Genomic DNA, 14,581 nt, shown 5'->3' with positions numbered 1-14,581 from the left:
GTCGTGATGTTGTCCGACTGAAATCTGATGAACCTCAGGGTTGCTAACTGAGGCCAAGCTAGAAGAGCATTGAATATTGCTCTTAACTCCAGAATATTTATTGGGAGGAGTTTCTCCTCCTGAGTCCACGATCCCTGAGCCTTCAGGGAATTCCAGACTGCACCCCAACCTAGAAGGCTGGCATCTGTTGTTACAATTGTCCAATCTGGCCTGCGAAAGGTCATACCTTTGGACAGATGGACCCGAGATAGCCACCAGAGAAGAGAATCTCTGGTCTCTTGATCCAGATTAAGCAGAGGGGACAAATCTGTGTAATCCCCATTCCACTGACTGAGCATGCATAGTTGCAGCGGTCTGAGATGTAGTCGCGCAAATGGCACTATGTCCATCGCCGCTACCATCAAGCCGATTACTTCCATACACTGAGCCACCGAAGGGCGCGGAATAGAATGAAGAACACAGCAATATTTTAGAAGCTTTGATAACCTGGATTCTGTCAGGTAAATCTTCATTTTTACAGAATCTATCAGAGTCCCTAGGAAGGAGACTCTTGTGAGTGGGGATAGAGAACTCTTTTCCTCGTTCACCTTCCACCCATGTGACCTGAGAAATGCCAGAACTATGTCCATATGTGACTTGGCAATCTTAAAGCTTGACGCCTGTATCAGGATGTCGTCCAGATAAGGGGCCACTGATATACCTCGCGGTCTTAGGACCGCCAGAAGTGATCCCAGAACCTTTGTAAAGATTCTTGGAGCTGTAGCTAACCCGAAGGGAAGAGCCACAAATTGATAATGCCTGTCCAGAAAGGCAAACCTTAGGAACCGATGATGATCTTTGTGAATCGGTATGTGAAGGTAAGCATCCTTCAAATCCACTGTGGTCATGTACTGACCCTCCTGGATCATAGGTAGGATGGTCCGAATAGTTTCCATTTTGAACGATGGAACTCTGAGGAATTTGTTTAAGATCTTTAGATCCAAAATGGGTCTGAAGGTTCCCTCTTTTTTGGGAACCACAAACAGATTTGAATAAAAACCCTGTCTCTGTTCCGACTGTGGAACTGGACAGATCACTCCCATAACTAGGAGGTCTTGCACACAGCGTAAGAATGCCTCTTTCTTTATCTGGTTTACAGATAATCTCGAAAGGTGAAATCTCCCTTGAGGAGGGGAAGCTTTGAAGTCCAGAAGATATCCCTGAGATATGATCTCCAACGCCCAGGGATCCTGAACATCTCTTGCCCACGCCTGGGCGAAGAGAGAAAGTCTGCCCCCTACTAGATCCGTTACCGGATAGGGGGCCGTTCCTTCATGCTGTCTTAGAGGCAGCAGCAGGCTTTCTGGCCTGCTTGCCTTTGTTCCAGGACTTGTTAGGTTTCCAGCCCGGCTTGGATTGAGCAAAAGTTCCCTCTTCTCTTGTAGCAGAGGAAGTTGATGCTGCACCTGCCTTGAAGTTTCGAAAGGCACGAAAATTAGACTGTTTGGCCCTTGATTTGGCCCGGTCTTGAGCAAGGGTATGACCCTTACCTCTAGTAATGTCAACAATAATTTCCTACAAACCAGGCCCGAATAGGGTCTGCCCCTTGAAGGGAATGTTAAGTAATTTAGACTTTGAAGTCACGTCAGCTGACCAAGATTTAAGCCATAGCGCCCTACGCGCCTGGATGGCGAATCCAGAATTCTTAGCCGTTAGTTTAGTCAAATGAACAATGGTGTCAGAAACTAAAGAATTAGCTAGCTTAAGTGTTCTAAGTATTTCAGTCAATGGAGTAGCTGTCCGAAAGGCCTCTTCCAGAGACTCAAACCAGAACGCCGCAGCAGCAGTGACAGGCGCAATGCATGCAAGGGGCTGCAGGATAAAACTTTGTTGAATAAACATTTTCTTAAGGTAACCCTCTAATTTTTTATCCATTGGATCTGAAAAAGAACAACTGTCCTCGACAGGGATAGTGGTACGCTTTGCTAAAGTAGAAACTGCTCCCTCCACCTTAGGGACCGTCTGCCATAAGTCCCGTGTGGTGGCGTCTATTGGAAACATTTTTCTAAAAATAGGAGGGGGGGGGGGGGAGAAACGGCACACCGGGTCTATCCCACTCCTTATTAATGATTTCTGTAAAACTTTTAGGTATTGGAAAAACATCAGTACACACCAGCACTGCATAGTATTTATCCAGTCTACACAATTTCTCTGGTACTGCAATTGTGTCACAGTCATTCAGAGCAGCTAACACCTCCCCAAGCAATACACGGAGGTTCTCAAGCTTAAATTTAAAAGTAGAAATATCTGAATCAGGTTTCCCCGAATCAGAAATGTCACCCACAGACTGAAGCTCTCCTTCCTCAGCTTCTGCATATTGTGACGCAGTATCAGACATGGGCCTTAAGGCATCTGCGCGCTCTGTACCACGTCTAAACCCAGAGCTATCGCGCTTTGCTCTGAATTCCGGCAGTCTGGCTAATACCGCTGACAGGGTATTATCCATGATTGCCGCCATGTCCTGCAAAGTAATCGCTATGGGCGTCTTTGATGTACTTGGCGCCATTTTAGCGTGAGTCCCTTGAGCGGGAGTCAAAGGGTCTGACATGTGGGGAGAGTTAGTCGGCATAACTTCCCCCTCGCCAGAATCCTCTGGTGCTAAATTTTTTAAAGATAAAAGCTGATCTTTATTGTTTAAAGTGAAATCAATACATTTAGTACATATTCTCATATGGGGTTCCACCATGGCTTTTAAACATAATGAACAAGGAGTTTCCTCTATGTCAGACATGTTTGTACAGACTAGCAATGAGACTAGCAAGCTTGGAAAACACTTTACATCAAGTTAAACAAGCAATATAAAAAACGTTACTGTGCCTTTAAGGGAAACAAATTTTGCTAAAATTTGAAATAACAGTGAAAAAAGGCAGTTAAACTAACGAAATTTTTACAGTGTATGTAACAAGTTAGCAGAGCATTGCACCCACTTGAAAATGGATGATTAACCCCTTAATACAAAAAACGGATTAACAAATTGAAAAAAACGTTTTTTTAAACAGTCACAACAACTGCAACAGCTCCACTATGGCTTTACCTTCCTCAATATATGGACTTTGGAAGGCTTTTGAGCCCTTCAGAGATGTCCTAAAGCATGCAGGGGACTGCTGAGGGAAGCTGAATGTCTCTGTCTGTAATTTTAACTAGGCCCCTCCCACTCATATTACAACAGTGGAAAGCCTCAGGAAACTGTTTCTAGGCAAAAATCAAGCCAGCCATGTGAAAAAAACTAGGCCCCAATAAGTTTTATCACCAAAGCATATATAAAAACGATTAAACATGCCAGCAAACGTTTTATATTGCACATTAATCAGAGTATATACCTCTGATAGCAAGCCTGATACTAGTCGCTATTAAATCACTGTATTTAGGCTTAACTTACATTAATCCGGTATCAGCAGCTTTTTTCTAGCAAATTCCATCCCTAGAAAAACTTAACCTGCACATACCTTATTGCAGGATAACCTGCACGCCATTCTCCCTCTGAAGTTACCTCACTCCTCAGACATATGTGAGAACAGCAGTGGATCTTAGTTACTTCTGCTAAGATCATAGAAAAACGCAGGCAGATTCTTCTTCTAAATGCTGCCTGAGATAAAATAGTACAACTCCGGTACCATTTAAAAACAATAAACTTTTGATTGAAGAAAAAACTAACTATATTACACCACTTTCCTCTTACTACCTCCAGCTATGTTGAGAGCTTGCAAGAGAATGACTGGATATGGCAGTTAGGGGAGGAGCTATATAGCAGCTCTGCTGTGGGTGATCCTCTTGCAACTTCCTGTTGGGAAGGAGAATATCCCACAAGTAATGGATGATCCGTGGACTGGATACACCTTACAAGAGAAATCCTTTTATTTTCTGGGAGTTTTGGGGCTGGAATATATTTCAAATTAGTCTGTTGTTTGCAAATGGCAGTTTCAACAGCTGAGTGAAAATCCTTGTATTTTCTGGTTGTTTTGGGGCTGGAATATTTTTCAAATTAGTCTGAATATATTTCAAATTATTTCAAAAATGTATAAGCCTATGTCTTTCAGGCACTAGTATAGCTTTAAGACTGTGGCTCCTGGCAAGCAGACGTCAGCTAACTCCCAGCCGGCTCCATATCCAGGCAGACAGGTGCGATCTAGGGAGCTGCAATCACCATTCCCACGGACAAACCGCTCTTGACTTCTCAACCTGTCAGCAGTGTCCCTGACATCCGACAGCCCACTGTTCCACACTCTGCTGCCAACTCCCCACTTCCACCTCCTAGCACTGCGAGTCAGGCAAACTCACCACCTCCGTAAGCTGAGCCACGCAGCATAGACTGCTATGTAGATGATAGCAGTATAATCAGCTCTGGCTCCAGCGACAGTACCTGTAGCGGCTCCTGTATACAACCGTCCACTTCCAGGCAGACAGGTACGGGCAAGGGAACTGCAGCCTCCGCTCCCACGGGCAAGCCACTCTCGACTCCTCAGTCTATCAGCTGTACTCCATCCATCTGCCCGTCCATTGTTTCAACCTTCCACACTCGGCTGGCGTCTCTCCACTCACCACCTCCGTAAGCTAGTCCAAACAGCATAGGCTACTTTGTGAGTAACTGTGGTACATTTGGCTGTGGCTCTAGCGAGTGAACCTATAGCAGCTCATAAAGACTTCCAGGTCAAACTCCCGAAACTCAGAAGTAGGTGTCCTAGGGAGGCTTCAGTTTGTCACCTCCAACAATGGACAGTGACCTGGGAGGTCGTAGGTCAGCTCTATCAAGCAGCACGCCGTCTTCTCGTGCTCCTCCCTCTAGGAAGTCTCTTTTTAATATAGTATTTTAATCATTATTATATTGACATTTTTTGGACTGTGTAGTTTTTACATACTTGCACATATCCTGGAATTGCCCTCTGGAGGATCTCTGTGACCACTCCTGTGTATAACATACCTCATATTGTTTGAGGATACTTCATGTGAGTGGTTTAAATATATGCTGCGTGTTTTTATTTGTATAATAAAAAACAATATTACACTATATCAGCTTCTTTCTCTTCTATGGGCTAATACCTTTGGGAGGAAGAAAATACAGAGAGACACCTACTCTAAGAGGTGGATGATACGTCACTGAATTCTACCTATACACATTGGATTTCTACCACCCTCTACTAGTTGCGGCAACTTACCTCATCAGATTGAGGTATCTTCTGGTAAGGGGAATACTATTCCAACCAGTTATCCTATTGGATTCTTTGCTTCACATAAATAATTTTTATCAATATTGACTTTGAATAATTTTTTATCATTGTTTCTACATGTTCTATATTTCATGTTTTAGTATAGAAATCTCATGCGCTGTTGACCCCTTTAATCTCACATTATTTACTCATTTGAATAGGTGAAAGTTTGTTCCTACACCTACTCTATTTGTAACCCAATAGCCGCATCCTGTTTTCTCCCCATATATTGGCGCATTTTAATTAGTGCTGCTTGTTCTCATCCCAGTTTTCTGGTCTGTGACATTCTACTTGTTATATACATATATATACACACACACACACACACAGTATATATATATATATATATATATACACACACACATACACACTGTATATATATATATATATATATAGTTATATTAGAAACTCTGGGGCACTCTCAGTAAACAATTTCCTCTGCTCAATTAAAGGAAATGGGAAGAAAAAAATAATGATACTAAATTGCAAAGTTGTTTTAGCACACAAAATTAAGCATTTCACCGGACATAAAGATTGATAAGCACAATAGTAAACAACGGTGTACTGTCTGAACTGTATGCAAACCCAGCTCATTACAGAAGTAATCTATTAACTCCCGAACAGATGTGCTACACTAAGTGGTGAGGCATGACACCCCCCAAACAAGCAGGGCCAGGGAACTCACTTTCCTGGGTGCCAAAACATATTCACTAGGTGTCAATGGTGCAAGAATGTAAAAAATTAAATAAAAATGCAATATGCTGATTTTTCTTTTAAAATTAATAAAATGAAATTAAAAAACTGAAGAGAGTGTGATTTTATTAAGCAATGTGGAGGTTTATTAATATAGCAAAAAGTTATATGAAAGTAATTCAGATTTAAAAACAATAAAATAAAAAACGAACATTAAGAATAATAAAGTTGCTTTATATATCTGTTGTGTAACTATGCTGCAATAACTATTTAAAAAAAATCCCTGAAAAATAAATTGTTTCCCCCTTTGCTAACCCATTTGATCACATAGAATGTGAACTTTTACATGATCAGCCCAGTTGCTACATTTATAAAAAGGGGCAATTATGGAAAAACAAACTAACACACAAGATCCATGTAAGGGCATTATGCCATAGTTTTGTTTTTTCCATTTAATACACTACAATCTTTTGATTTTAAATATGTAATTTACTAATAAATATGAAGCCAAATATTTAGATTTAGTTTTGAGATAAGATCATCTGTTACAGAACATGCATAATTCTAGATTCAACGAGATTGTCAAAATGCACACAATAGAACTTGTTAACCAGAAAAAATATTGCTATCATTTTACCCTAAAGTCATAAAACAAAAATATATATCTTTGGATATGTTCACATTAAGTGCCTTAGTACCTTCAAAATTAAAAATACATTTTAACCAACACTTTCTTTCTAATTTAAGCTTAGTTTAATAGCTAATTTTAACTTTTAATAGTAAAGCAGAACATCTAATTTTAATTACACAGTAGGTGTACTCTATTCTAGTTCTCATATATACCCTGCTAGTGTTCTCTAATATTTTTTGAATAATACAATCTCATTGTTCCTGGGTTTAGTATTAAGAACGTATAAAATGTCAGACAAAAAAAGGGTTGCTTTAGGCGCCTTCAGTGTAGCCAAATGTTATAAAATATTTTACACAGGAATTGATACTCAGTGCAACTGACACACATTTCAAACAGATTTATCAAAGCTGTTTCTACTTCCTATTTACAACAATGAGTAGATTACATAACCCTGGCTACCTTTTTATGTAATTGTCAGTGAACAGAATTTCTCTACAAAGATCTTTATTTACAAATTGTGTTTAGAAAACAAATAAACCTAAATAAAGTTGTTGTGTACAAAGCATGTGCTCAGAATCATTAACAAATGTCTGGTAAATATGTAACTACAAACGAATGCAGACTGTTCGTGTGTGAGTGTCACATAAATCTTTCAGATATTTTATCCACACTACACTTCTTTTCTTCATTATTCTACTTTCCTCATCAAGGTTTTAAACAATATACAAGAAACACTAATGCTTTAATATGGTCCCTAAATCCACCTCATTGTTAATCTCAATTTTCTAATTAATTTTCGGTTATGTACAAATTAAGAATTCTAGAAACATTACAGCAAAGACTATTAATGATAATTAATAATGTAGAATGCCATGCAAAATATTCAGCATTTAAAGTGCTCTTTTGCATACCAAAACAGGCAAATGCAGTACTGTTTTTTCTACCAAGTAGGCATCATATCAGGAAACCACACCCTCCCAAGATGCTTTGAAACTTCCCAATGAATTTGCTCCAAATTGAACTTCTGATCAGGGATTAATACTTCTTCCATTATAGAAAGTTGTGAGAGACGGCCACCACACATCTTTACAAACTCTACAAAAGCAGAGCACGAGACCTCACACTCTCCAAGTCCAATTGCTGTCAGGTTCTTGCAACGATCTGCAATCCGTATCAATTCTTCATCAAGAGGCTGTAGTCCATTAGCACACACAACCAACTCTACTAAGCGTGGGCAGGTCATACCAACACGGCCAAGCACTTCTTTGCTTACAGATCTGCCAAAGTAAAGATGTGTAACTGGTGTTTCATAACGGAAAAAAGGATCAAACTCCTCTTCATAAAGGAAAAAGTACATAACCAAGTTCACTTTAGGAGAGTGCTTTATTAAAGCATCCCAGCTGCTTTTCTGAATCGTGTGAAATTGAGTTTGCTCTGGATTCTCACTTACTACATCAATTCGCAGGTGTTCCAAACGGACGTGTTTCTCAGAAGATAATGCCAGTAGTAGTTCGTCACTTAGCAAATAATAGTTCAGGGCTAGTTCTCGTAAACCGTGACACTGATCAGCTACACACATGATTCCTAGATGGATAGGGGGGGAAAAAAAAAGGTATGTGGCTATATTATGAATAGTAATGTAAAATGTATCATCAATTTAATCTATTGGTTTTATTTACTCCATGACATTGTACATAAACCTTGCTCTAACCCTAACCCCTTCACTATCGGGAGTTTCATAGAACTTTTCCCAAAATACCGGGGTTTTTAGCATTTTTACTATCACTCTACTTAAAGGGATATGAATCCAAAATTTTTCTTTCATGATTCAGATAGAGCATGCAATTGTAAGCAACTTTCTAATTTACTCCTATTATCAAATTGTCTTCATTCTCTTGGTATCTTTATTTGAAAAATCATGAATGTAAGCTTAGAAGCCGGCCCATTTTTGGTTCAGCACCTGGGTAGCGCTTGCTGATTGGTGGCCATCTTTAGTAATGGCAGCTGTCTGCTAGTATCTAATACAAACATTTTTATTTATTTATTATTATTTTTTTCCCGGTAGTATAGCTCCCCATTCCTCCCCCTTCATTTTTTTTTCTGCATTGTAGGGCTCAATCAGAATTATTGATGTATACTGGCAATATTGTGGCCACATGCAATACACACCCTGCAAGTTTGCTGCAGATTGGCTCAGCAGCAGTGTCTGCTGGGGACCTGCAATTTTAGGACACTTGTACAAAGAAAACGAATGGCACTACTACTAAAAGTATTATGGAAAACAAAATTTATGCTTACCTGATAAATTTCTCTCTTGTGGTGTATCCAGTCCACGGGTTCATCCATTACTTGTGGGATATTCTCCTTCCCAACAGGAAGCTGCAAGAGGACACCCACAGCAGAGCTGTTTATATAGCTCCTCCCCTAACTGCCACCCCCAGTCATTCGACCGAAGACAAGCAAGAAAAAGGAGAAACTATAGGGTGCAGTGGTGACTGTAGTTTAAAAATAAAAAACACCTGCCTTAAAGTGACAGGGCGGGCCGTGGACTGGATACACCACAAGAGAAAGAAATTTATCAGGTAAGCATAAATTTTGTTTTCTCTTGTAAGGTGTATCCAGTCCACGGGTTCATCCATTACTTGTGGGATACCAATACCAAAGCTTTAGGACACGGATGAAGGGAGGGACAAGGCAGGCACTTAAATGGAAGGAACCACTGCCTGCAAGACCTTTCTCCCAAAAATAGCCTCCGAGGAAGCAAAAGTATCAAATTTGTAGAAATTAGAAAAAGTATGAAGCGAAGACCAAGTCGCCGCCTTACAAATCTGTTCAACAGAGGCCTCATGTTTAAAAGCCCATGTGGAAGCTACCGCTCTAGTAGAATGAGCTGTAATTCTTTGAGGAGGCTGCTGGCCAGCAGTCTCATAAGCTAAAGAGATTATGCTTCTCAGCCAAAAAGAAGGAGAAGTTGCCAAAACCTTTTGGCCTCTCCTCTTTCCAGAGTAGACGACAAACAATGCAGATGTTTGACGAAAATCCTTAGTAGCTTGCAAATAAGACTTTAAAGCACGAACCAAGTCAAGATTGTGTAACAGACGTTCCTTCTTTGAAGAAGGATTAGGACACAGTGACGGAACAACAATTTCCCCATTGATATTCCTATTAGATACTACCTTAGGAAGAAACCCAGGTTTGGTACGCAAAACTACCTTAACTGCATGGAAGATCAGATAAGGGGAATCAAACTGCAAGGCAGATAACTCTGAAACTCTTCGAGCCGAAGAGATAGCTACTAAAACCAGAACTTTCCAAGATAAAAACTTGATATCTATGGAATGCAAGGGTTCAAACGGAACCCCTTGAAGAACTTTAAGAACTAAATTTAAACTCCATGGCGGAGCAACAGGTTTAAACAGGCCTGATTCTAACCAAAGCCTGACAAAACGCCTGAACGTCTGGAACATCAGCCAGGCGCTTGTGTAAAAAGAATAGACAGAGCAGAAATCTGTCCCTTTAAGGAACTAGCCGATAATCCCTTTTCCAATCCTTCTTGGAGAAAAGATAGTATCCTAGGAATCCTGACCTTACTCCACGAGTAACCCTTGGATTCACACCAATGAAGATATTTACACCATATCTTATGATAGATTTTCCTGGTGACAGGTTTTCGAGCCTGAATCAAGGTATCAATGACGACTCGGAGAAACCACGTTTTGATAAAATCAAGCGTTCAATCTCCAAGCAGTCAGATGCAGAGAAATTAGATTTGGATGTTTGAATGGACCTTGGAGTAGAAGGTCCTGCCTCAGCGGCAGAGTCCATGGTGGAGAGGATGACATGTCCACCAGATCCGCATACCAAGTCTTGCGTGGCCACGCAGGCGCTATCAAAATCACAGAAGCTCTCTCCTGCCTGATCTTGGCAATCAGACGAGGGAGGAGAGAAAACGGTGGAAACACATAAGCCAGGTTGAAGGACCAGGGCACTGCTAGAGCATCTATCAGCGCTGCCTGGGGATCCCTTGACCTGGACCCGTAACAAGGAAGCTTGGCGTTCTGACGAGACACCATCAGATCCAGTTCTGGTTTGCCCCAAAGTTGAATCAGCTGGGCAAATACCTCCGAATGGAGCTCCCACTCCCCCGGATGAAAAGTCTGCCGACTTAGAAAATCCGCCTCCCAGTTCTCTACTCCTGGGATATGGATAGCTGAGAGATGGCAAGAGTGAACCTCTGCCCATAGAATTATCTTGGAAACCTCCATCATTGTCAGGGGACTCCTTGTTCTCCCCTGATGGTTGATATAGGCTACAGTCGTGATATTGAGACTCCATCCCTGGTCTCTTGATCCAGATTTAACAGAGGAGACAAATCTGTGTAGTCCCCATTCCACTGGTTGAGCATGCAAAGTTGCAGTGGTCTGAGATGTAGGCGGGCAAACGGAACTATGTCCATTGCCGCTACCATTAGGCCGATCATTTCCATACACTGAGCCACTGATGGCTGAGAAGTGGAATGAAGAGCACGGCAAGAAGTTAGAAGTTTTGATATCCTGACTTCTGTCAGAAAATTTTTCATTTCTACTCAATCTATCAGAGTTCCTAGGAAGGAAACTCTTGTGAGAGGAGAGAGAGAACTCTTTTCTATGTTCACTTTCCACTCGTGAGACCTCAGAAAGGCCAGAACAATGTCCGTATGGGACTTGGCGATTTGAAAAGTCGACGCCTGAATCAGAATGTCGTCTAGGTAAGGGGCTACCGCTATGCCTTAGAGCCGCCAGAAGGGACCCTAGAACCTTCGTAAAGATTCTTGGTGCCGTGGCTAACCCGAAGGGAAGAGTCACAAACTGGTAATGCCTGTCTAGGAAGGCGAACCTGAGGAACTGATGATGATCTCTGTGAATAGGAATGTGGAGATAAGCATCCTTTAAGTCCACGGTAGTCATATATTGACCCTCCTGGATCATAGGGAGGATGGTTCGGATTGTCTCCATCTTGAAGGATGGGACCCTGAGAAATTTGTTTAGGATCTTGAGATCCAAGATAGGTCTGAAAGTTCCCTCTTTTTTGGGAACTATAAACCGGTTTGAATAAAAACCCAGGAACTGGGTGGATCACTCCCATAACCAGTAGGTCTTGAACGCAACGTAAGAATGCCTCTCTTTTTATCTGGTTTACAGTCTTACAGATAGTTGTGAGAGATGAAATCTCCCCTTTGGAGATGAACCTTTGAATTCCAGAAGATATCCCTGGGAAACAATCTCTAGCGCCCAGGGATCCTGGACGTCTCTTGCCCAAAGCCTGGGCGAAGAGAGAAAGTCTGCCCCCAACTAGATCCGGTCCCGGATCGGGGGCTACTCCTTCATGCTGTCTTAGAGGCAGCCGCAGGTTTCTTGGCCTGCTTCCCCTTGTTCCAAGCCTGGTTAGGTCTCCAGACTGGTTTGGACTGGGCGAAATTTCCCTCTTGTTCTGCATTAGAGGAAACTGAGGCTGCGCCACTCTTGAAGTTTCGAAAAGAACGAAAATTATTCTGTTTGGTCCTCTTATTGGACCTATCCTGAGGAAGGGCGTGACCTTTTCCTCCAGTAATATCAGAAATGATCTCCTTCAGACCGGGCCCGAATAGGGTTTGTCCCCTGAAGGGGATGTTAAGAAGCTTAGACTTTGAAGTAACGTCTGCTGACCAGGACTTAAGCCATAGCGCCCTACGCGCCAAAATGGCAAAACCTGAATTCTTAGCCGTTAGTTTGGTTAACTGAAAAACGCCGTCAGAAATAAAGGAATTAGCTAACTTAAGAGCTTTAATCCTGTCTAGAATGTCGTCTAGCGGAGTCTCCACCTGCAGAGCCTCCTCAAGAGACTCGAACCAAAAAGCCGCTGCAGCAGTAACTGGGGCTATGCATGCAAGAGGCTGGAGAATAAAACCTTGATGAATAAAAATTTTCTTAAGGAGACCCTCCAATTTTTTATCCATAGGATCTAGGAAAGCACAACTGTCCTCGACGGGGATAGTTGTACGCTTAGCTAGGGTAGAGACTGCTCCCTCCACCTTAGGGACCGTCTGCCACGAGTCCCGTACGGCGGCATCTATGGGAAACATCTTTTTGAAAGCAGGATGGGGAGAGAACGGCACACCTGGACTATCCCATTCCTTAGTAATAATTTCCGAAAACCTCTTAGGGACTGGAAAAACATCAGTGTAAACAGGCACTGCAAAGTATTTGTCCATTTTACACAATTTCTCTGGAACCACAATGGGGTCACAATCATCCAGAGTTGCTAAAACCTCCCTAAGCAATAAGCGGAGGTGTTCAAGCTTAAATTTAAACGCTGTCATTTCAGAATCAGACTGAAGCAACGTCTTCCCTGAGTCTGAAATGTCACCCACAGATAGAAGCTCACCTGCCTCGGCTTCTGAGTATTGTGAGGGTATATCGGACACAGGAATTAAAGCGTCAGAAAGCTCTGTATTAGTTCTGTCTCGCTTTCCTTGTAACCCTGGCAGTTTGGAAAATACCTCTGTGAGGGTAGCATTCATAACTGTCGCCATGTCCTGTAAGGTAAAATAATTAGACGCGCTAGATGTACTTGGCGTCACTTGAGCGGGAGTTATAGGTTCTGACACATGGGGAGAGCTAGATGGCATAATCTCCCTTTTTTCAGTCAGAGAATCCCCTGGAGATAAATCTTTAAGCGCCATAATATGGTCTTTATACTTTATAGAAATTTCAGTACATTTGGAACACATTCTAAGAGGGGGTTCCACCATGGCTTCTAAACATATTGAACAAGGAGTTTCCTCTATGTCAGACATGTTTAACAGACTAGTAATGAGACAAGCAAGCTTGGAAAACACTTTAATAAAGGTGAAACAGCAATTAAACAAAAACGTTACTGTGCCTTTAAGAGAAAAAAACCTAACACTTAAAACTGCAAAACAGTGTCAAAATATAGTAAAGTCTTTGAAATTTTTACAGTGTGTGTAAGGGACTAAAGCAACATTGCACACACTTGCAAATGGATGATTAACCCCTTAGGCCCCAAACCGGATTTAAAAACGTTAAAAAAACGTTACAAGACAGTTAAGCACCCTGCCACAGCTCTGCTGAGGCTCCTACCTGCCCTCAATTACGATTTTGTGCAGAAATAAACCCCTTATAATGGTCCTCAGGTGCCAGAGGACTCCTCTAGGGAAGCTGGATGTCTCAGTCTGAATTAAAACTGCGCATTTAGAGCGCTAAAATAGGCCCCTCCCACCATGTACTGGCTGCCAGAGGGGCCTTAAGAAAATACTCTTAGGAGTATCTGATTAGCCATGTGGAAACTAGGCCCCACTAGCCTGTCACTAAGTAATAAGAGTATTACCCTGTTTTGTAAGCATGATCCCAGTCGCTGTTAAATCACTCCATCAGGCTTACCTCAAATACACAAGGCTCTGACAGCATTTTCTAGAACTCATTCATCTCTCTAGAAATAAATATACTGAACATACCTCAAAGCAGGTAATCTGCAGACCGTTCCCCCAACTGAAGTTGTCCCATACTCTTCAGTTATGTGTGAGAACAGCAATGGACCTTAGTTACAAACCGCTAAGATCATCAACCTCCAGGCAGAACTCTTCTTCTAATTTCTGCCTGAGAGTAAAACAGTACAACGCTGGTACCGTTTAAAAACAACAAACTTTTGATTGAAGGTAAAACTACACTAAGTCACCACATATCTCTTGATACTTCCTATCTTGTCGAGAGCTGCAAGAGAATGACTGGGGGTGGCAGTTAGGGGAGGAGCTATATAGACAGCTCTGCTGTGGGTGTCCTCTTGCAGCTTCCTGTTGGGAAGGAGAATATCCCACAAGTAATGGATGAACCCGTGGACTGGATACACCTTACAAGAGAAATACCCTTATCTAAATTGTCCTATATGGATATCAATTAGTGGGTGGCTAAGATACTGTGTTACAGTAAATATTTCTTGGGTATAGGTGCTGTGTACTTTGACTATGTTAGACAAACTA

General features: G+C 41.7%; 1 protein-coding gene across 1 annotated transcript in view; it reads right to left on the bottom strand.

Annotated features, from left to right (window-relative positions):
* Positions 1–6,059: 6,059 nt before the first annotated feature.
* The window catches only part of FBXL3 (F-box and leucine rich repeat protein 3), a 106,583-nt gene continuing 98,061 nt past the window's right edge, over positions 6,060–14,581 (bottom strand). The window contains exon 5 of the mRNA XM_053707908.1: positions 6,060–8,151. Coding sequence (XP_053563883.1) covers positions 7,508–8,151 — 644 coding nt within the window. The 3' untranslated portion in view covers positions 6,060–7,507. The remainder of the gene's footprint in view (positions 8,152–14,581) is intronic.

This window comes from Bombina bombina, chromosome 3, assembly GCF_027579735.1.
Source record: "Bombina bombina isolate aBomBom1 chromosome 3, aBomBom1.pri, whole genome shotgun sequence".
Classification (NCBI taxonomy): domain Eukaryota; kingdom Metazoa; phylum Chordata; class Amphibia; order Anura; family Bombinatoridae; genus Bombina; species Bombina bombina.
Note: the sequence above shows the minus strand (reverse complement) of the source record. Positions and strands in the feature narration are given on the sequence as shown.